Source organism: Thalassophryne amazonica, chromosome 9 (assembly GCF_902500255.1).
Source record: "Thalassophryne amazonica chromosome 9, fThaAma1.1, whole genome shotgun sequence".
Classification (NCBI taxonomy): Eukaryota; Metazoa; Chordata; class Actinopteri; order Batrachoidiformes; family Batrachoididae; genus Thalassophryne; species Thalassophryne amazonica.
The window spans coordinates 30,394,545-30,418,656 of record NC_047111.1 but is presented as its reverse complement, the minus strand read 5'-3'; the positions used below and the strand labels follow the sequence as shown (position 1 = coordinate 30,418,656).

The 24,112-nt window shown below is 43.2% G+C and overlaps 1 protein-coding gene across 1 annotated transcript in view; it reads left to right on the top strand.

Moving 5' to 3' along the window:
* The first annotated feature begins 499 nt into the window (after positions 1 to 499).
* The window catches only part of arl10 (ADP-ribosylation factor-like 10), a 35,581-nt gene continuing 11,968 nt past the window's right edge, over positions 500 to 24,112 (top strand). The window contains exons 1-3 of the mRNA XM_034177854.1: positions 500 to 522; positions 562 to 720; positions 7,267 to 7,450. Of these exons, the coding sequence (XP_034033745.1) occupies positions 580 to 720; positions 7,267 to 7,450 (325 nt within the window). The 5' untranslated portion in view covers positions 500 to 522; positions 562 to 579. The remainder of the gene's footprint in view (positions 523 to 561; positions 721 to 7,266; positions 7,451 to 24,112) is intronic.

Sequence of the window (24,112 nt, the reverse complement as noted above, 5' to 3'; positions counted from 1 at the left end):
ATCCATTTTTGGACATTAAAAAATGTTGAAAATGTGAAGCACTCCAATTAAAATTTTGAGCTTCATGGCAAAGGCTGTGAATACTTATGTACATGTGATTTTTTTAAATCAATTTACAAAAAGCTAAAAAAAACAAAACAAAACCTTTTTCACATTGTCATTATGGGGTATTGCGTGTAGAATTTTGAGATAAAAAATGAATTTCATCCATTTTTGGACATTAAAAAAACTCTCTCTATATATAGAGTTTTTTTAATGTCCAAAAATGGATGAAATTCATTTTTTATCTTTATATATATATATATATATATATATATTTCTCTGTCTGTCCCCAGCTCCATAAAGAATTCATTTTGTGACTGGCACTTGACTATTGTCTGACTCGAAGAAGACAAGCGTAATTTCCGAGGAGCGCATGAACGCAGCATTTTGCCCTCGTGGCTTCGCGCCAGCTTGTGAGCGCGAATCGAAACAAAAACAAGCGGAGCAATCGGTTTAGTGCAGAGAGGAAGGAAACGGCAGGCAGTCACGAAGGAGTGATTCGTCCGTCCCGGAGCCAAGCCGCTGCTCGCCGCACACATGGTTCTCCTCCAGCACATCTCCGTGGCCCTGACCGCCGCGCTCGGCTCCGCGCTCGGCTCCGCGCTCTTCATCGCCCTCAACTACTTCTACAGGAGGCGGGTCTGGTCTCCCCACACGGAGTACTGCACCTTCACCGGGGTGAGGATCCTCTCCCATGACACTTCTGTGTGGCACATGAAGGCTGAGCGGGGACGATGGTCCCCGCAGGAATGAGTGCGTGAGGGTGTCGGTGGTGACACCGTGATGGTGATGAGCATGATGTCTTCAGAATGTGGAAGGTACAGAGAAGAGGTGAATCCAGGGGCGCGTCGAGCTTCAGATTTGGTTGGGCGTGCTGACGGCTCAGTCACCCCAACTAGAATGGGGAGGTTGTGACCAGAAGATCCTTGGTTCAAATCCCCGTCACGAATGACGCTTGGGCAAGATCCTTGATCCCTAAGCTGTTCCTGATGTACAGTTGAGTGTCTTGCATCTCTGTGAATGTGAGGCATCACTGTAAACAGCTTTGAGCATGGAGCACCAGTCCAATACAGTCCAATTGCAATGGGGAGAGACCAGTGGCATGTTCCCCCATCTATAAACATCTATAGCCATTTTCCTGTATTGTAAGACAATCTGGGAAGCCAGATCCACTGCTGGAATGTGAGATTGATGACAATGATGGTATTTACAATGACTGGGCCTGGGGGGCACTTCAGCAACCAGGAGGAGTTCAGCTAGCGACCCCTGTGACGCATATAGAAATCTAAATATGGCGTTTCAGGCACTAATTATGGTCTACACATGTAGAATTGTTGGGGTTAGAGAATATTTAATGTGAACCCCCCCCCCCCCCCCCAACACACACACACACACACACACACATATTCAACTGTCAAATGAATATCGCTCAAAAAAAAAAAAAAAAAATCGGCATGAACAGGGGCGGCTCCAGCTTCAGGTGAAGGTTGGGTGGGGTTGGGGGTATCCAGGTGCTTGCCTCTCTGTAAAATTTTAAAAATCTTTAACCATATTTTAAGAGTCTCTCTGGTCCGTTGGTTAAATTCATCCACATGTAAATCCCGGAGCCTGGAGTGACCTAATATAGATTGTGTTGGAGTTTTAAATTTTAACTCCAAATCTTGCCATTTATCTAAGTCGTCTAGTTTTCACCAGCATACCAGAAATCTGAATTGGGCATCAATAAAGTAATCCTCTAAACAAGGAAGTGAGAATCCACCCCTGTTTTTAGGTAAGTGTAGGGTTTGATATGTAATCCTGGGCTTTTTGCTGTTCCATATAAATGCTGAGATGATCTTATTCCATTTTTAGTTGGGACTTCAACAGGAAGTGACTGGAATAGATAAAGGAGCCGTGGCAGAATATTAATTTTTATTATTTCAGTATGCTTTGAGAAATCCATCAGTAATATTGACCATCCATCCTGCTTTGATTGACTTAATAACAGGAGCATAGTTGTAATCATATTTTGGTAAAATGTTTAGGGATCCAGATACCAAGATATTTGTAGTCATTGTTTTTAATGCGCAACTTTTATTTTAAACACTGGAATCTTCTGAGGACAGTAATGTCAGTCTGAGCCGAGGAACTAATTCTGCGTACAGCAGTGTTCGTCAGTCGGCGTTTGTTTATTCAAGAACTTTCCCATATTTTATCTCAACTTCAGTCAACGGCTCAAGTGCAGTTGCAACCCCTTCAGCCCCCCCCTACGCCCCAAAATGTTGCATTTGTGGAAATTTAAGGCTGTTTGCTACTTGTCCCATTTCGTGGGTGAAATTGACACCTCAGGAAGAAAATTATTTATTATTAAACATAAGCATGTTTTTTAATGAATGATGTGTGACTCTTTTCCAGCCCACGGGGCGCCAGTTTGAGACCAACGTGTGATGAAGGGGAATCCTCATAGTGAAGAGGATGATGTGTGTATATTGTGCACATAAGGACTGTGATGATGATGATGATGATGTAGAAGGCGAACAAATTGGTGGTCGTGGTGGTGATGATGGTAGTAACGTCTTCAGTAGAGGCGTCACTGCTGAGGAACGTGACTTCAGGTTAGAATTGTTTTTCACTGCTTTTTCACTGAAGCAGTACAGCTGCAGCTGAATGACTACAGCTGATTTGCATGTCTCTAATCTTTTTCTTTTTTGGCAGATCAAATCAGCAGCAGGCTGGAACAGTTTTAGACTGTTTTTTGTCTGTCTCAGCCTGTTTGTGGGAATGATGTCTGTCCGTCTGACGCACTGCACACAAGACAAAATGTTTGCAGTACAATCAATAAAAGAGGCAAATAAGACAAAGTGTACTTTCAGTGTACTGGTGCAACGTATGTGGTTTCCCAACTCTAAAGACACCCAAGAGACAGATTGGACAACACAGAGACACAGACAGTAAGACAGACGGTAAGACATATATATGTCCAACCCTGACCCGATACTACCAAGGTGTACCTAATAAAGTGGCCGGTGAGTGTATCTGCTGAGAGACAGACAGACAGACAGCCCCAGAGACAGTCAGTAAGACTCACAGTTATACATATGGACAGATGATGTGAGACACAAAGAGACACACATTGAGCGCTGACACTCATTACTGCCTCCTACAGGACAGTACAATGGAGCCACTCAGTGTTGTGTTACGTCATCAAACACAATGTTTTGAGAAAGCTTTTTTTATGTGTGGACCAGTTTTACCAGCAAAGTGTCCAACTGACAAAATGGTCCATAGATGACAAACGAACTGAGTGTGATGAACAAAGTGTCAGACTTTTTTTTTTGTTAAGCTGATAAAATGCCGTTGAAATATCCACAGTTTTGTACATATTTACTTCCGCCAAGGAGGTTATGTTTTCGGTCGGGTCCGTTTGTTGGTTGGTTTGTTAGCAGGATTACTCAAAAAATCCTCAACGGATTTCAGTGAAGTTTTTACCAAGGGTGTATCTTGGCCTGACTTTGAAGTCGTTAAATTTTGGTAATGATCTGGAACATGATCTGGATCCAGTAATTTTTTTTAAGGATTCTTTATCATTGCAGGATAGGGCCAGTTTCAACATTTTTGCATCAAACTTCATGAAGACGGGTCACAAAGGCTGAACAAAAATTAAGTTACGACACAACAATAATTTAGCATTTGTTTCTCCTCATTGAATAAACTTATTAGAAAAAAACATGTAGTTCATGCAGTTTCTCTTTATAAATACATTTGCTGAAGATCTAAGGGTTTAACCGACAGCTGAGACCAAGCTTTACTAAATTATAAATAACTTTTTAATGATATGAGATAGAAAGTTAACTCCACAGACTTTTGAGCTACGGTCCACCATCTTTGTACTCCTCATAGAAGCTGTGTGATGAGTGAGCAATGTGAGTGTCCAATCGGAATTGGTTCACCGTCACATGGTTTTCCAAAATCCAATCGTAGGGAAGATTCACCTCACGTGACACACCAAAGATTGTTTTTAGGAGTGATGTGTTACTAGTTTATTATAGTTTGCTGTATGTTTTGAATAAATGTGTGTGGAAAATTATTTTCTCATTTACTTTTTCCTTTCTTATTTCTGATTGTAAACCTTTATTACACTTATACAACACAACTATAGCATATATATTTTGAAAGTACAGGTTGTCCTGAAAAAAGAGACATAAAACTTGATTGTGGGATGCAGGGAGAGCTGTTAACAGCAATAATAAAACATTTATGCCAGGCAAGTGAACTGTCCAAAAACTGCCCTCGGACCCCAGAGGTTAACCACTGAATCTGAAACATGATGGTAGATGCATGAAACAACGTGGAATAAGTCTCTTTGCCTAAGGGTATTCCTTGTGACGTCAGTGACCCTATGGCCTTGGCGGAGGTTTGCGCTCTCTGAGTGCTTCTAATTTATATATATATATATATGCAATCTCTTTTTTGCTACTACATTATGATTTTTTTTTCTTTTTTTAATTTGTGCTCTGGACATACCTCTTTCATCAGTTCAATTTTAGATTTATTTTTCTTTTCTTCCCCAGTCCTAGTCCTTGTAAGTCTGCGTGTGGTTCACTCAGGTTCTGTTTGCACTGAAAGGCTGCACCCTTACCTTTCATTGTACACGTTACAATGACAAGAAAGAATCTGTATCTCTGTGTAAATATCTGAGATAAAGTATGGAAGAGTATGGAATGTTTGGATGGGTTCATAAATGTCTTACATGTACAAAGTCGACACTGTCCGATAGTGCTGCAGAGAGTGGCAAACATAAAGCCTATATATATATACGAGGGCTGTCAGTAAAGTAACGGTCCTTTTTATTTTTTTCAAAAACTATATGGATTTCATTCATATGTTTTTACGTCAGACATGCTTGAACCCTCGTGCGCATGCGTGTTTTTCCACGCCTGTCGGTGACGTCATTCGCCTGTGAGCACTCCTTGTGGGAGGAGTCGTCCAGCCCCTCGTCGGAATTCCTTTGTCTGAGAAGTTGCTGAGAGACTGGCGCGTTGTTTGATCAAAATTTTTTCTAAGCCTGTGAGACACATCGAAGTGGACACGGTTCGAAAAATTAAGCTGGTTTTCAGTGAAAATTTTAACAGCTGATGAGAGATTTTGAGGTGATTCTGTCGCTTTAAGGACTTTTCACGGTGCGAGACGTCGCTCAGCGCTCTCAGGCAGCGTCATCAGCCTGTTCAAGCTGAAAACCTCCACATTTCAGGTTTCTATTGATCCAGGACGTTGTGAGAGAACAGAGAAGTTTCAGAAGAAGTCGGTTTCAGCATTTTATCCGGATATTCCACTGTTAAAGGAGATTTTTTTTAATGAAAGACGTGCGGACGGATCCGCGCGTCGGTACGCAGCCGACGCGGTGCGGCGGCACAGGAAAAACACCTCCGTGTTGATAACCATTTGTAAAATCCAGGCGGCTTTTGATGGCTTTCAGTGGAGTGAGTATATGAGAAATTGTTTAAAAGGCAGGACATGTTCCAACTTGTCCTTAAGGCTTTCAACAGAGGTGTTTTTCCTGTGGCGGAGCGTCGCGGCGGCTGCGTCCCGACGCGCGGATCCGTCCGCACGTCTTTCATTAAAAAAATCTCCTTTAACAGTGGAATATCCGGATAAAATGCTGAAACCGACTTCTTCTGAAACTTCTCTGTTCTCTCACGACGTCCTGGATCAATAGAGCCTGAAATGTGGAGGTTTTCAGCTTGAAACAGGCTGATGACGCCGCCTGAGAGCGCTGAGCGACGTCTCGCACCGTGAAAAGTCCTTAAAGCGACAGAATCACCTCAAAATCTCTCATCAGCCGTTAAAATTTTCACTGAAAACCAGCTTAATTTTTCGAACCGTGTCCACTTCGATGTGTCTCACAGGTTTAGAAAAAATTTTGATCAAACAACGCGCCAGTCTCTCAGCAACTTCTCAGACAAAGGAATTCCGACGAGGGGCTGGATGACTCCTCCCACAAGGAGTGCTCACAGGCGAATGACGTCACCGACAGGCGTGGAAAAACTCACGCATGCGCACGAGGGTTCAAGCATGTCTGACGTAAAAACATATGAATGAAATCCATATAGTTTTTGAAAAAAATAAAAAGGACCGTAACTTTATTGACAGCCCTCGTATATATATATATATCAATAATGCGCGGGAACAGTGACCTCTCAGACACTGACTGAACTGCAAGGATGAGTTTTGCCCCCTAGGGCTTATCTCAAAGTGCGGTTTGCAGGCCCGTCAGCATCTGGCTCAACCCCCTAATGCACACAAACCAAACCACCAGCTATGGGCAAATAGTACCACTGCATTGTGGTGTCACAGGCGTGATAAAAGCTAAGGGAGTAAACCCTGACAGGAAATTCTGAGTCCTGAAGGTGGTTGGTCAACACATTGAGTCACCTTCTGGTAACAACTGTAGCAGTGCTCATGCCAAGTGTATCAGCTTGTCCTTTCTATTGGACACGGCCAGCAACACCGGGAGGGGGATTCTGAGGACTGGGCATCCCAGAATCTCCATATTATCGCCCAGGCCTGCGCCCTGGAGAGGACAACTTGATGGGTGACCTCTGGTGTGGAACCCACGATCTTACGGGATTGACAGTGTGTGTGTGTGTGTGTGTGTGTGTGTGTGTGTGTGTGTGTATACATACACACACACACACCTCTTACAATTAAAATCTAAATAGTAAATGGACTGCATTTATATAGCGCTTTTCCATCTGCATCAGACGCTCAAAGCGCTTTAACATCAATGCCTCACGTTCATCCCGATGTCAGGGTGCTGCCATACAAGGTACTCACTACACACCAGGAGCAACTAGGGATTAAGGACCTTACCCAAGGGCCCTTAGTGATTTTTCCGGTCAGGCTGGGATTTGAACCGAGGATCCTCTGGTCTCAAGCCCAACACTTTAACCACTAGACCATCACTAGTCACCAGACCCCACTTTCTGTATTGTACATTTGACTGTTCTAGCTATATCATAACAATCTCCCTCAGGTACAGTTAGTTTTTAATTCTGAGTTGTGCAAGATAAACAAGGACATTTTCCTCGCCTAATAATTCTGAAAATTTTGCAAAGGGAAGCCAGCAGAGGACCAAGGGGAGAACCCTGTGGTACTCCAAATTTCAAACATTGTAGTTTTTTTTCCCCCAGTTAAATTCTATACAAAATGCTGCCAGTTCTTGATATCTCTCTTTGCCAACAGGAGGAGGAAGAGGAATGCAGGAAGCGTCAGGTCCTAGTCCTTGGTCTGGATGGGGCCGGGAAGAGTAGCATGCTGCAGCGTTTGAACCCCGGACAGCTGTCAGCCAAAAGAGGCCACTGCCAGCCCACACGTGGCTTCAACTTCATGAGCCTCAGTTCCCCCACTTGTCAGCTCAACTTTCTTGAGAGTAAGACTCTTTTATCCCTACAAACTAACAGCCCCACTGGATGCAGTATTTAAAATGCATATTTGCATAAACACATATTTCTGATTAGTTGTTTTTTTTTCATGAACCCACAGCTATCCACGGAGATAATTACAAAACAACTGTGGAAACCAATTTCTCTTTCAAGATAATTGAGAGAGTTGTGGGACGATATCTTAATCAATATCACGAAATTAGCACCAAGTGTGCCATTTGGTCAGGAAAACACCTATGAAATGTTGCCATGAAGCATTTTGTTTGTTAGTAATATTTGTTTAGTGATTTCATGTTTATCGCGTGTCATCTGTACATTTTGTTTGGCCAAACACACATCAACCTGCTTACAGATAACTTAACATTTGGTGTTCTTGGTATCCAACCTTCATGTAGCACCACTTCCTGTTCGCAACAGCTGTGGAAAAATATTGTGTTAGTGAACAAAACAGTCTGAATGTGAATTCCCCAGAAAAAAGGAAATAATGCAGTGATGGTCTTGTGGATTAGCGGTGGGCTTGAGACCAGAGGATTCTTGGTTCAAACCCCTGTCAGGCCTGAAAATTACTAAGGGCCCTTGGGCAAGGTCCTTAATCCCCAAGTTGTTCGTGGTGTGTAGTGAGCATGTTGCATGGCAGCACCCTGACATTGGTGTGTGTGTGTGTGTGTGTGTGTGTGTGTGTGTGTGTGTGTGTGTGTGTGTGTGTGTGTGTGTGTGTGTGTGTGTGTGTGTGTGTGTGTATGGTTGAATGGTACCATCATTGTAAAGCACTATATAAAAACAGTCCATTTACTATAATGACGCAATTTTCTGCAATTCATTCAGTCATTTTCTATACCTGCTTACTCTAATCAAGGTTGACAGGGGTGTGTGTGGCTGAAGCCTATCCCAGAGTGTGAGAGGCAGGGCACACCCTGGACAGGCCGCACGTCTATCCCATGGCATTTTCTGCAGTTTCACATACATTTGAAGACTTTGGGTGGGATATTTTAAACTTCATTCAACTTACTTCAGTTCATTGATACAGTCCTGCCAAGGCCCTATACAAAAGTAAGGTCTAGACTTTACCCACCCCATGAATCAGCCCATTGACGACAGTGGTAAGGAAAAATTCCCTCAATGTTGTGTGATGGTAGGAAGAAACATCAAGCAGAAAAGACTAAGTTGGGTGACCATACTCAAAAAACCACAATAAGTGAAATGTAGATCAGAGTCCCAGTGAAACAGATTGCCGCAGTAAGTCAGCGATTGTATTGATGTGAGCTCAGTTCATGATGCAGCAGATCTCCCACAGTTCACTCCAAGCCCTCTCCAGAGTGTCCCATCATCCGGCAATACAGGTTCCCGAGTTCACATTTCCATTGACGTTTCCAGCTGGTTAGCCTACGTGTGAGACAGTCATGAGTTCATCCCACAACTGTTCAGAATCCTTAAAATTTTAAATACCAACAGTTATCTGTTCCTCAGTTGGATTCAGAGAGCGATGTTCAGCCACTCCCCAGCTGTTCACACTTACAGATAATAAAAGACATGATGCTAAACGGGGGGCAGTTTTTGTTTGCACTCATACAACAGAACCACTTCAGATCCTAAAATGAGTCTCCAGCACACACCTGTGGAATCCAACAGGTTCAGTGTGGGTGGGACATCAGCACCATCCGGCTGCGGCAGACATGGTTACACTGGCACTGCCAGGCAGGGGTTCGGACATAAAACCGGCAAAATATCAACAATGATAGGTATGGTGGCCAGGTGGTTAGTGCGCTTCTTTGCCCACTGCCCATTCTCCACGTAATGTGGAGCTGTGTTAGGAAGGGCATCCAGTGTAAAACTTGTGCCAAATCAGTATGCTGATCCATATCAGTTCTGCTGTGACTTCATTTTGAAGGCATTCATATTAAACAATTACAGATTTTTTTGCTGATTAATACATGCTTTAGATCTGCCATTGCCAACAGGCAGACTGCGGCCCAGGTCCAGACCCAGATATCGCTCTATATGGATCCAGACCTATACTTAGATTTTGATGGATCACTTCTGTTTTAAGCTGCACAATGTATCCTGCATTTACGGTACTCTTATTGTAACTGTGCAGTTGTCACATAACCTCTCTCAACAGAGGTGCTGTTATTTCACAATTCCCAATTGTCGACATTCTGAATATTTCACATCAATTTTGCGTAAACCCGCTTACAGTTTCTTCAGACGGCGTGTAAGATGCTCAGCATGGCGTGGGTCTGCAGGCTTGGAATGTCTCCCACTCAGTGGCTGACATAAGGCTCCCTGACACTTGCACAACTTTGATGCACACAGGTCAGGGGATGCCAACATTCCATTGCTCGTCGCTTCGCATTCAGTCTGCATGCTTCAGTCGCCAAGTGCCATAAAGATTCAAGTCATTGCTTTTGTGACATTGATGTAGGAGCTACACAAATTATACAATTATTTTCTTGACAAACCATTTTTAGGAAGTGAATTCAGATCCACTTCTGCATCCTTTAAATGACACGAGGCAAAGAAGACCAGTTTTAGTTCCAGAAGAGGAACTGCAACTCACAGAGATCATGCCAACATTCACTCCAGAGGAACTTATGATTTAGTGATATTTATCTGTTATATATTCAGGGAAAGGAATTCAACTCATGTAGTTATGTTTTACAGCACGTACAGAAATAAATTCCTTTTGCCAATGTGGAAAGTAATCTGATTACATTATATAGAAAGCAGGGTTCTTGCCAGTGCATTTGAGCATCGGGGGCCCTATGTTGTGATTTATCCAGCATCAAAATTTTTCCTGTTTTTACTCCATAACATTCAGTCACAGACAGTCCAAACTATACCTTATTGGAATCTTTATGATCAGACAAATAATGTGGTGTACTTTTTAATATGATTGGAGTATTTTTAAATTTTGACCCCTGTGTAATTCCTCACTTGACCCCTACCTGGCTGCCTGTTGAAAATTCAAGTGGCCAGTCTGCTTTTTCTAAAAGCATAATGGCTAAGGAGTATTTTAGTCTGTGTTCTGAATTTGATGCTTGTCTCACCATTTGAAAGATTCCTCTGTAAATATTCTGTTATCTGCTGCATCTTTTGTGTGTGTGTGAGATCTGCAGAGCAGGATGATGAGCTGTGACATTAACATGTAGTCTGCTCACATGACTGAGCATCAGGTATTTAGTTCAGCTGTATCACATTTGCCCGCGGGGTGTCACCACACAGTTTCCTAGCAACATTCTCCATTACGTCCACCACTGATGAATGCAGCTGATGTTGGCGACAGTGGGGACTTGAAGTCATTTTCAGCAGAGTTCTTTGTTTGGCCACAGCGGGTCACTAAACATGCAGGTCAGCTCTTCTGCACAGCAGGATTGTGAGAAGTTAAAATTTTCACTTTTATTGATATTCTGTGATTGGTGCCGCCCTTCTAGTTGTTAATAAGACAGAATAAAATGATAATTCATTGGCTTAAAGCAAGAAGGGTACCCAGTAAAGTGCACGCATCAGCCAAAATGCAGAGTTTAGAAAAAACAGCTTATATGTACTCAATTTTTTTCAGCGACTACTATAAATGGAATGTTTGAATGCCTGGTCTCCACAGTAAAGGTCAAACAAGGTCAGCTGGTGCAAACTGTTCCTTTTTAGAACCCAGTTTACTCAACCAACAATTTGCATCACATTCTATCAACATTGGAGGAACTTCAACTTGTAACTCAGTCTTCAATAGTTCAAACTATAACTTTATAGAATCTTTATGTTTTGGCCCGTCACATTGCTCAGCATGACATATTCTGTCACAATGGTTGTCTTTCAAGCATTGCTTACAGTTCCATATCCCACCACAGTTTTACATGTCAAAATTGTGGCACACTGTGGCCATTCTGTGATAGTTAACCCCGTTTTGAGTGAACACTGCCATCTAGTGGCTGCAGAAAAAAACACCCACCAGATTTTTAATGAGGTTTTTCCATCACTACTTCATTGAAAAAATGTATTTCCAAGATCTTAGTTAGTTTCCCTCTGGCAGATCCCGAGCAGCCGGGAAAGCAGGCCGACTGGGTGACTGTGAGGAGGAAGCGTAGCCCTAAACAGAAGCCCCGTGTACACCGCCAACCCGTTCACATTTCTAACCGTTTTTCCCCACTCGGCGACACACCCGCCGAGGATCAAACTCTGGTTATTGGCGACTCTGTTTTAAGAAATGTGAAGTTAGCGACACCAGCAACCATAGTCAGTTGTCTTCCGGGGGCCAGAGCAGGCAACATTGAAGTAAATTTAAAACTGCTGGCTAAGGCTACGCGTAAATTTGGTAAGATTGTAATTCACGTCGGCAGTAATGACACCCGGTTACGCCAATTGGAGGTCACTAAAATTAACATTGAATCGGTGTGTAACTTTGCAAAAACAATGTCGGACTCTGTAGTTTTCTCTGGGCCCCTCCCCAATCGGACCGGGAGTGACATGTTTAGCCGCGTGTTCTCCTTGAATTGCTGGCTGTCTGAGTGGTGTCCAAAAAATGAGGTGGGCTTCATAGATAATTGGCAAAGCTTCTGGGGAAAACCTGGTCTTGTTAGGAGAGACGGCATCCATCCCACTTTGGATGGAGCAGCTCTCATTTCTAGAAATCTGGCCAATTTTCTTAAATCCTCCAAACCGTGACTATCCAGGGTTGGGACCAGGAAGCAGAGTTGTAGTCTTACACACCTCTCTGCAGCTTCTCTCCCCCTGCCATCCCCTCATAACCCCATCCCCGTAGAGACGGTGCCTGCTCCCAGACCACCAATAACCAGTAAAAATCTATTTAAGCATAGAAATTCAAAAAGAAAAAATAATATAGCACCTTCAACTGCACCACAGACTAAAACAGTTAAATGTGGTCTATTAAACATTAGGTCTCTCTCTTCTAAGTCCCTGTTAGTAAATGATATAATAATTGATCAACATATTGATTTATTCTGCCTTACAGAAACCTGGTTACAGCAGGATGAATATGTTAGTTTAAATGAGTCAACACCCCCGAGTCACACTAACTGCCAGAACGCTCGTAGCACGGGCCGAGGCGGAGCATTAGCAGCAATCTTCCATTCCAGCTTATTAATTAATCAAAAACCCAGACAGAGCTTTAATTCATTTGAAAGCTTGACTCTTAGTCTTGTCCATCCAAATTGGAAGTCCCAAAAACCAGTTTTATTTGTTGTTATCTATCGTCATCCTGGTCGTTACTGTGAATTTCTCTGTGAATTTTCAGACCTTTTGTCTGACTTATCTCAGATAAGATAATTATAGTGGGCGATTTTAACATCCACACAGATGCTGAGAATGACAGCCTCAACACTGCATTTAATCTATTATTAGACTCAGTTGGCTTTGCTCAAAATGTAAATGAGTCCACCCACCACTTTAATCATATCTTAGATCTTGTTCTGACTTATGGTATGGAAATTGAACACTTAACAGTATTCCCTGAAAACTCCCTTCTGTCTGATCATTTCTTAATAACATTTACCTTTACTCTGATGGACTACCCAGCAGTGGGGAATAAGTTTCATTACACTAGAAGTCTTTCAGAAAGCGCTGTAACTAGGTTTAAGGATATGATTCCTTCTTTATGTTCTCTAATGCCATATACCAACACAGTGCAGAGTAGCTACCTAAACTCTGTAAGTGAGATAGAGTATCTCGTCAATAGTTTTACATCCTCATTGAAGACAACTTTGGATGCTGTAGCTCCTCTGAAAAAGAGAGCTTTAAATCAGAAGTGCCTGACTCCGTGGTATAACTCACAAACTCGCAGCTTAAAGCAGATAACCCGTAAGTTGGAGAGGAAATGGCGTCTCACTAATTTAGAAGATCTTCACTTAGCCTGGAAAAAGAGTCTGTCGCTCTATAAAAAAGCCCTCCGTAAAGCTAGGACATCTTACTACTCATCACTAATTGAAGAAAATAAGAACAACCCCAGGTTTCTTTTCAGCACTTATTTAATGCTTCGATCTTAAATATGATCAATCTATCTTTATTAGTTGGCTATGTACCACAGGCTTTTAAGGTGGCAGTAATTAAACCATTACTTAAAAAGCCATCACTTGACCCAGCTATCTTAGCTAATTATAGGCCAATCTCCAACCTTCCTTTTCTCTCAAAAATTCTTGAAAGGGTAGTTGTAAAACAGCTAACTGATCATCTGCAGAGGAATGGTCTATTTGAAGAGTTTCAGTCAGGTTTTAGAATTCATCATAGTACAGAAACAGCATTAGTGAAGGTTACAAATGATCTTCTTATGGCCTCAGACAGTGGACTCATCTCTGTGCTTGTTCTGTTAGACCTCATTGCTGCTTTTGATACTGTTGACCATAAAATTTTATTACAGAGATTAGAGCATGCCGTAGGTATTAAAGGCACTGCGCTGCGGTGGTTTGAATCATATTTATCTAATAGAGTACAATTTGTTCATGTAAATGGGGAATCTTCTTCACAGACTAAGGTTAATTATGGAGTTCCACAAGGTTCTGTGCTAGGACCAATTTTATTCACTTTATACATGCTTCTCTTAGGCAGTATTATTAGACGGCATTGCTTAAATTTTCATTGTTACGCAGATGATACCCAGCTTTATCTATCCATGAAGCCAGAGGACACACACCAATTAGCTAAACTGCAGGATTTTCTTACAGACATAAAGACATGGATGACCTCTAATTTCCTGCTTTTAAACTCAGATAAAACTGACGTTATTGTACTTGGCCCCACAAATCTTAGAAACATGGTGTCTAACCAGATCCTTACTCTGGATGGCATTACCCTGACCTCTAGTAATACTGTGAGAAATCTTGGAGTCATTTTTGATCAGGATATGTCATTCAAAGCACATATTAAACAAATATGTAGGACTGCTTTTTTTCATTTACGCAATATCTCTAATTATGAGAAAGGTCTTGTCTCAGAGTGATGCTGAAAAACTAATTCACGCATTTATTTCCTCTAGGCTGGACTATTGTAATTCATTATTATCAGGTTGTCCTAAAAGTTCCCTGAAAAGCCTTCAGTTAATTCAAAATGCTGCAGCTAGAGTACTGGCGGGGACTAGAAGGAGAGAGCATATCTCACCCATATTGGCCTCTCTTCATTGGCTTCCTGTTAATTTTAGAATAGAATTTAAAATTATTCTTCTTACTTATAAGGTTTTGAATAATCAGGTCCCATCTTATCTTAGGGACCTCATAGTACCATATCACCCCAATAGAGCGCTTCGCTCTCAGACTGCAGGCTTACTTGTAGTTCCTAGGGTTTGTAAGAGTAGAATGGGAGGCAGAGTTAGACTGCTGGGGGGTTCCCATGATGCACTGAGTGTTTCTTTCTCTTTTTGCTCTGTATGCACCACTCTGCATTTAATCATTAGTGATTGATCTCTGCTCCCCTCCACAGCATGTCTTTTTCCTGGTTCTCTCCCTCAGCTCCAACCAGTCCCAGCAGAAGACTGCCCCTCCCTGAGCCTGGTTCTGCTGGAGGTTTCTTCCTGTTAAAAGGGAGTTTTTCCTTCCCACTGTCGCCAAGTGCTTGCTCACAAGGGGTCGTTTTGACCGTTGGGGTTTTTACGTAATTATTGTATGGCCTTGCCTTACAATATAAAGCGCCTTGGGGCAACTGTTTGTTGTGATTTGGCGCTATATAAATAAAATTGATTGATTGATTGATTGATCTTTAAAATCCACAGACATTTAAATTACACATTCAGTAAATGCCCCCAGACAGTGCCGAAGGTGGACAAAACAGCTGTTTTCACTTTAATTTTCCAAAGCACCTTGCGTGCATATTCTGTCAGAAAAGGTGTCTTTCCTTTGAAGTGCGTTATGCAAAAAGAAACAAAATTTTTTAAAATTATATTTACTGCCTGCACATTCATAAAACACTGCAAGGAGACTGCAGAGATTTCTTTTTATTATACTGGAATGTACCTTTAGATTTAAAGTGTTTGTTTTGTACAAAATACAATGTAATAGACTTTAATAGTAAAATTTATTTTTGGTTTGTTGTTAAATGTCAAACCTTATTCACAAATGTAAGTTGTGCTTGTCAAGAGAATTTCTGTCCTTCCATCTGTCTGTACTGCAAAACATTCCACATCCTACAACTCAAGAACCTTAAAACTCTCAAAATCTAAATTTTTATACGTTAGTACTGCGAGGTCAAAGCTCTGCTTGCCCCCCCCCCCCCCCAAAAAAAAATCATGCATTTCTTTTTTAAAATTTTGGGTTTCAAGTAGGGAATGCAACAGAAGCCCTGAAATGCTCACATTGCCCACTAGCTGTTTATTAATTTGAAAAGTTAATTTTTGGTGAAAATAAGTTGGTCTGACAGCCAAAAATCAACTTACAGTTGTGTCCCTTGCCCTTACGCCCAACTTGCTTTAATAATAAGAATAATAATAATAATAATCATAACAATGATATTAATATTAATAATAATAAAAAGATCACAGAAATATACATGTAGAGTGCCAAGAGGGTCACTAGATATAATTCATTATGCATCCAACAACACCAAGAAATAGGCTTCAGACAATATTAGCGGGCAAAAGTACTCAGTTAATCCCAATGAGGGTTATTAAACTTTATTCCTTTTTCGCTGATTACTTGTGTTTGAGGAAGAAGAATTGCAGGACATTATCTCTGAATCCACTGGATTACTGATTATGTTTGGTCTGATGACTATCTCAAATTAATTTGTGTCTGATGGGAAAATACTTGTAGCAGATTTATAGTTGTATGGAAAATTTTGGCACTCCTGATAACTTTCATGATTTTCCTTTATAAATCATTGGTTGTCTGGATCAGAAATTTCAGTTAAATATATCATATAGCAGGCAAACACACTGTTATTTGAGAACTGAAATGAAGTTTTTAGTATTTACAGAAAGTGTGCAATAATTATTTAAACAAAAATAGGCATGTGCATAAATTTGGGCACCCTTGTCATTTTATATATATTTACATTTAGCACTACTTATTGGAACACAAAATTGGTTTGGTAAGCTCATTGACCCTTGAACTCCTTACACAAATGTTTCTCCTCTTTGCATCTCTTTTAATGAGTGGCAACATGGGAGCCTCTAAACAACTCTCAAATGAGCTGAAAACAAAGAATGTTCAACATCATGGTTTAGGGGCAGGATACAGTAAGCTATCTCAGAGATTTCAGCTGTCAGTTTCCACTGTGAGGAACATAGTGAGGAAATGGAAGACCACAGACACAGTACTAGTTAAGGCCCGAAGTGGCAGGCCAAGAAAAATCTCAGATAAGCTGAAGCGAAGGATGGTGAGAACAGTCATAGTCAACTCACAGACCTGCTCCAAAGACCTACAACATGATCTTGCTGCAGATAGTGTCTCTGTGGATCGTTCAACTATACAGCACACTTTGCACAAGGAGATGCTGTATGATGCTGTAATACAGAGAAGCCTTTTCTGCGTATACTCCACAAACAAAGCCGCTTGAGGCATGCTAAAGCACATTTGGACAAGCCAGCTTAATTTTGGAATAAGGTGCTGTGGACTGATGAAACTAAAATTGAGTTATTTAACAAGGGGCAGTATGCATGGCTGAAAAAGAGCACAGTATTCCAAGTAAAACGCTTGCTACCTATAGTAAAATTTGGAGGTGGTTTCATCATGCTGTGGGGCTGTGTGGCCAGTGCAGGTACTGGAAATCTTGTTAAAGTTGAGGGTCATATGGATTCCAGTCAATATCAGCAGATTCTTGAGAACAATGTTCAACAATCAGTGACAAAGTTGATTTTAACATTTTAAATCAGTTCAGATAATCTTATTTCGCTGCTGCAATTGCATCTTCAAATTCTTGTAAAACACAGAGAAATCTGCACATTTTTGATTGTGATATTTTTATTATTATATTTTATTATTTTATGCAGCAAAAAATAAACATGCATAAAAATGAGCACAGTAGCAAATAAAACTGTTCTTCCGGAGGAGGTTGAGGGAAGCAGCCAGTGCTGTAAATAGGTTGCATCTGTGTGAACCAATCAGAAGCGCTCGGTATAAACAGCTCCAGCCACTCAAGTGGAGGAGCTCACTGCGGAAGAGGCAGGAACCCACCAGCTTTGAACTTTGTGAGGTAAACACAAAATCAACATGTCCGATATCGGTAACGAGTAAATGTAAATGTATGAATTCTAGGTTCAGCTCAGAATTTGTTAAAAAGGTTATTCTGGTTCAGAAGAGGAAACTTATGCCATGCTATGCTATGCTATTTCTGCTATGCTAACAAGAGCTGGCTTATTCTTTTGAGCTTCTTATGTGTTGCTCTTTTTGGATGGATGGATGATAGCTTTATTATCATTGTCATTACAACAAGAATGCCACACATTCCACAGACAAGCAGCAATTAATCCACAATTATTACTTGTTTACCATAATAATGGCACACATCAGAATTAAGACAACACATATACATTTGACATTGTTTATGTGCACTAAACTTGAAACAGTCCGTTTTCCAAATTGAGGCGATGTGAGTGTGTGGTAGCCGTCGCAACTGGAGTCGTGCCGCCTGCCAGTTTGGGAAGAACGGGGGCCTGCCGCAGGGGGGGCAGGAAGGAAGGTGAAAGGGGAAAACTGGAGCATGCTTCAGTCCATGTGTAAGTCAGTTTATTGTCTTTGTGGGTTGAGATAAGAATGGAGCTGAATAATCTCACCAAGGCCTGAATAAATTCCTCTGGAGGTAAACAGTGGGCAATTTGTCCTTGAGGTTAAATAAGCCTGGAGTGTTGTAGCTGAGCAGTGAAAACACTTTTAACAGTTCTACTTGAACAGCCAAATCCCAATTATGAATTAAGAATATTCACCGGCCTCCGAAACCTTCAGCTTCAACTGCAAGGCATGCATCAGATCCAAGGTGTCATCCAATTTGCGTCTGAGTTCAAGAGTCAGTGCAGTCTGAGAATGCACTGCCTTGCCAACCTCGTTAATCATGACAGTTCTTGATGCCGCCGTCTTGCCAATTTTCCGGTAGATCAGGGCAGCACATAAGCCAAAAAGTACCAGCCCTGCTGCCATGAGACCAAAAATGAATAAATCCTCGACGTCCTCAACGGAGAAAGGCGCCAAGCATGCAACATGCCAAGACCCCCAAGAGTCAAGGATATAGCCTGCAGGATACGTTCCATCTGGGCAGGTAGGATCCCCTGATCCTGACCTTCTTGTAGAAAAAAATGGTATCAATAGCATTCAGAGACCAGCTGATCAGTTCCATGATTAATCCAGTAGTAGTCCAATAGATCCAGAATCCAATATAGTTTTGAGGAATTCACAGTATGGTGAAGTAGGGACTTGAAGGTTAAAGGCAGAGAGATAAGGGAGAGTGGAGGAGATGCGACCGCCCTCGTTGGAGTCCCAAGCTGTTTTTGCTACTGTTTATGGTGCTGCCACCCAGTGGTGAACAAAAGATAAGCAAAACCAGCACCGGTGTGCTGCAGCCTATATAGGCCCTGAGACCCCTTGGTGACGGTGTTCATAGCATCAAATGGATGAAAGTCTATGTCTCCCCCTGGATGGCACCCCAGTCTGAGGGATGTTCCTCCTCCATCTGAGGCTGGTACCCTTTTATAGCTTGGGGGACTGAGACAGTGTACAGATTAACCCTCCGGTCAAATTACAATCAACAGAGTCAAATCGACGACATTCATTTTCAATCAGAGGGGCACTTTGCGGTGGGAAGAGATAACGGTCACTCTGCTTCAGCGTAGGGCGGCATGGTGGATTAGCGGTTAGCACTGTTGCCTTGCAGCAAGAAGGTTGTGGGATTGTTTCCTGGCTGGTCCTTCCTGTGTGGAGTTTGTATGTTCTCCCCCGTGTTCACGTGGGTTTCCTCTGGTTGCTCTGACTTCCTCCTACTTCCAAAGACATGCATTTTAGGTGAACTGGTGACACTAAATTGACCGTAAGCATGTGAGCGATTGTGAATGTGTTTGTCTGTTTACATGTGGCCCTGCGGTAGACTGGCATCCTGTCCAGGGTGTACCCTGTCTCATGCCCCATGACTGCAGGGATAGGTTCCAGCCCCCTGTGACCTTTCATTGGTGTAAATGGGTATAGAAAATGAATGAAAGAATAATTTAGCATAGAAAATTAATGTCTACATGTATTTGATTTTATCATATTATCTAGAATCCATTATAATAATCTTAATAATTCCATAATGAAAAAAATCAGTTCGCCATCATTTTGTAGCCTGTGTGTTTAGATTTGTATCATATTCTTTTATAAGGGTTTTAATTGTGTTCAGGATCTGTTGGACCTTGTCCTATATAATCTGGCAGACACCTGCATGAAGGAAACTCATTGTAATATCCCAGTTCACCACTGCAGTGCGGGTGACAGTAATGGTTTGTGTTGTGTGGCTGGGGGGGCCTGGCTGCCTTTTGTTTCTGTTTTCTGTCCTGTCTTTTGTTTTTCCTTCCAGGTGGTGCGCATTTGGGACTGAGTGGCTGTGTAGCTGAGTTTATCAGGACCTCACCCTGATCACCTGAGGCTGATCACCTGCGGCTCGTCAGGACTCACAGCTGTGGTGCATCTACAATGGATTGGAACATGGTGGCATTTAAGACTGGAGTACACAGTGTGTATTTGCCAGAGACTCGACCTTGTGACCAGACGGGTGAGATCGTCGTCTCAAGAGCCATCTCATCATCAGTGGATGCAGAGAACGTCCAGGTTTGATGCATGGTCTGTGAAAGAGGAGGGGGTGAGGTCTCACGCTCGTCAGCACACTTCCTGAGGTACGTTAGATTTTGTGACTAACATTTATACAGTCAGTAAATGTGGTGTCCCTCACACCTTATTATATTGAGCTGTATGTTGGTCGTTTAAATCAGCTTCCACTGCAGTGGAGTTTTGTGAACAGGGTGTTCTATGCCTGCAGGGTGGGAAGCTGATTTGCAATTAAGCCAGGAAGTGTTTGCTGTTTGTACACCTTTGAGTGGTCTCTCTGTGTGTTGAGTGTGGACTCCCATAATGATTTCTTCTTTCACAGACTCGGTTTGTCGCGGCCACCTGGGGGGTGTCGGCGGGGTCCTTGGGTCCGAACCGGTTCTGGCTCCGGACCGTTAGCGCTGCTGGGAGCGCACCGCAATCCACCACGCCAGACCGCGCACTTTTATATTTTTCACATCACTGTTATGTTTATTAAACTCTGTTATCCTTTGTACCGTGCTCTGCTTATTTTATACTGGGTCCTTCAAACGCTGGTCGGTTCTCCGGGCTGCGTCCGACACATAATAGTAGTCTCTGGCCAAACATCACGGACCCAGTGGTAGCAGAGACGGTAACGCGCCGGGAAGGCGGCAGCAGACGTTCAGAAGTTATCCGGATCAGTTGCGGGTGCTCTCCGCCCGGATGGTGCGCGTTGGAGAACCCATTACTGAATACTGATTTGAGCGCTCATGCAGCCGTGTTTCCTGTGTTTGTGCCTTATCCGTGGGTCGTGGTGGAGTGTGACTGGCGACGGCTTCGCGTCACACTTCGACCGGATAAGAGGTTTAAACGGGAGCTGCAGGAGTGGGTCTGTAATGGGTGAACGCGCACGGCGGAGCTCTGTGGCACGGGTCGCGGTGCTTCCTGTGTTACAGTCGTAGCCCTGTTTCCCCGGGTAATGATAGCTACTGCGTCTGTTGTGTCAGCTCCGGTGTTATTTAGTTGAATCACATTTTTGGTTGTGTGTTGCACTCAGCTGCGCACAGAAAAGCAGCTCGTTTGTTTTCTCTGTCACCAAAAGGGGTTTTTAATTTTTAGCACTCTGGCTCCCTCTGTTGGTGACTGAGTCACATTACCGTCAAGCTCTTAAGTTGGAACAGGTGTGTTCCATTTGTTTGAGCTTGACGGTATAAATCACTTATTTGTTTTGTGTTAGTTCATTTTGTGTGGGTGTTTTTTGAGTTGGTTTTTGTGTGGGATTTTATTTTTTGTTTTTCACTATTAGTGTCTGGGGTTGTGACCCTGCAGCCTGTTTGGAGCAACAAAAAAGGACCCAAGCAACTTTATGTTAGTCTGTTAGTCTTTCTTTTTATTTCTTTTAGTTTCACCTCCCCAGGGTTTGATGGGACGGTCCCCTGGGGGGTGATGGGGGGTAATTGGGTTGTTTTTTTCTTTTTTTTTGTTTTGTTTTTTGTTATGCCCTCTCTTCTCCTCTGACTCCAGCCGGGTGAGCCGTAGAGTTGGCGTTGCTGGAGTGGTGCAGTTTGGTTATGCTGGGCGTTTCCCAGGTAACCTCCGCACCCGGGAGGGGAGGGGGGGGGGTTTGGGGTATTTTCTTTTTGTTCCCTCTCTTCTCCTCTGGCTCCAGCCGTGTGAGCCGTAGTGTCGGCGTTGCTGGAGTGGTGCAGTTTGGTTATGCTGGGTGTTTCCCAGGTAACCTCTGCACCTGGGGGGGGGGTGTTTTTGTTTGTTGATTCCCTGTTCCACCTCCGGCTTCAGCACGCCTTTGAGCCGTCTGCCATCGGCGTGGCTGAGGTTTGGGGCAGTGGGATATACCCGCAGCTGGTGGCTGGTTTGGGAGTCGGAGGAGTGGCGCCGTTTTGTGCCGTCTGCCATAACCGCTGTTCCACTCCTCCCGGTTGGCTTCTGGGGTATAGTCACGGTTGGTGACACTGGACGTGCTTCCAGTTTCCACTGCGCCAAGGGGGTGGGGTTGGGGTTGTGTTGTTTGTATGTTTTTTTTTTCTCCTTTTGTTTTTCCCCCCAGTTTCCGCCCTCAGGGTTTGACTGTGGTGTCCTCTGGGGGGAAAGGGCTGTGGGTCCATCTAGCCATAGACGGCCGGGGCTGGGTCCGTTGGTCATGAGGGGAGGCGTCTCCTGGGGTTGATGGAATGGTCCTCTGGGAGGCGCTGGGAGTCCCCGTGGGTGACATTGGATCCCAGAGGGACCTCGGCTGTGGTTATTACTCCTGGAGCTGGAGGGATGTCCTCTGGGGGGTGTTGGTCCCTACATGTCGTTGGGGGGGGGGGTGTTAGTGTTTTTATTTGTTAGCTTACGTTTGGGTTGTTTTTCTTTTCTCCCCTTCCCGGGGTTTGATGGAACGGTCCTCTGGGGAGGGGGGGGGGGTGTTAGCATTTTGTGTTGGTCCCTACATGTCGTTGGGGGGGGGGGGGGGTGTTAGTGTTTTTATTTGTTAGCTTACATTTGGGTTGTGTTTTTCTTTTCTCCTCTTCCCGGGGTTTGATGGGAAGGTCCCCTGGGGAGGGGGGGGTGTTTTGGTTGTTTGTGTTTGTCTTTTTTGTTTTATGACTAATCAGACTGTAAACATGGTTGGACAAAGGCTGACCGCACAGGTTTAAGAACTCCTGGCCACACCTGTGCTAAGTGACTGACAGAAACAAAGGCAAAGATGCAGCCAGAGGAGAAGACATCAACCATTCTGTTGGAAGACGAATGCAGATACGGTTTCCAGCCATGGCCCCTGGAGGGGGGTGTTTCTCCTGGGCCGGGTTTGTGTGGTTGCCGGGAGGCTTCCCGTGAGGGTGGGGTGCTGTTGTGTGGCTGGGGGGGCCTGGCTGCCTTTTGTTTCTGTTTTCTGTCCTAGGTTCAGCTCAGAATTTGTTAAAAAGGTTATTCTGGTTCAGAAGAGGAAACTTATGCCATGCTATGCTATGCTATTTCTGCTATGCTAACAAGAGCTGGCTTATTCTTTTGAGCTTCTTATGTGTTGCTCTTTTTGGATGGATGGATGATAGCTTTATTATCATTGTCATTACAACAAGAATGCCACACATTCCACAGACAAGCAGCAATTAATCCACAATTATTACTTGTTTACCATAATAATGGCACACATCAGAATTAAGACAACACATATACATTTGACATTGTTTATGTGCACTAAACTTGAAACAGTCCGTTTTCCAAATTGAGGCGATGTGAGTGTGTGGTAGCCGTCGCAACTGGAGTCGTGCCGCCTGCCAGTTTGGGAAGAACGGGGGCCTGCCGCAGGGGGGGCAGGAAGGAAGGTGAAAGGGGAAAACTGGAGCATGCTTCAGTCCATGTGTAAGTCAGTTTATTGTCTTTGTGGGTTGAGATAAGAATGGAGCTGAATAATCTCACCAAGGCCTGAATAAATTCCTCTGGAGGTAAACAGTGGGCAATTTGTCCTTGAGGTTAAATAAGCCTGGAGTGTTGTAGCTGAGCAGTGAAAACACTTTTAACAGTTCTACTTGAACAGCCAAATCCCAATTATGAATTAAGAATATTCACCGGCCTCCGAAACCTTCAGCTTCAACTGCAAGGCATGCATCAGATCCAAGGTGTCATCCAATTTGCGTCTGAGTTCAAGAGTCAGTGCAGTCTGAGAATGCACTGCCTTGCCAACCTCGTTAATCATGACAGTTCTTGATGCCGCCGTCTTGCCAATTTTCCGGTAGATCAGGGCAGCACATAAGCCAAAAAGTACCAGCCCTGCTGCCATGAGACCAAAAATGAATAAATCCTCGACGTCCTCAACGGAGAAAGGCGCCAAGCATGCAACATGCCAAGACCCCCAAGAGTCAAGGATATAGCCTGCAGGATACGTTCCATCTGGGCAGGTAGGATCCCCTGATCCTGACCTTCTTGTAGAAAAAATGGTATCAATAGCATTCAGAGACCAGC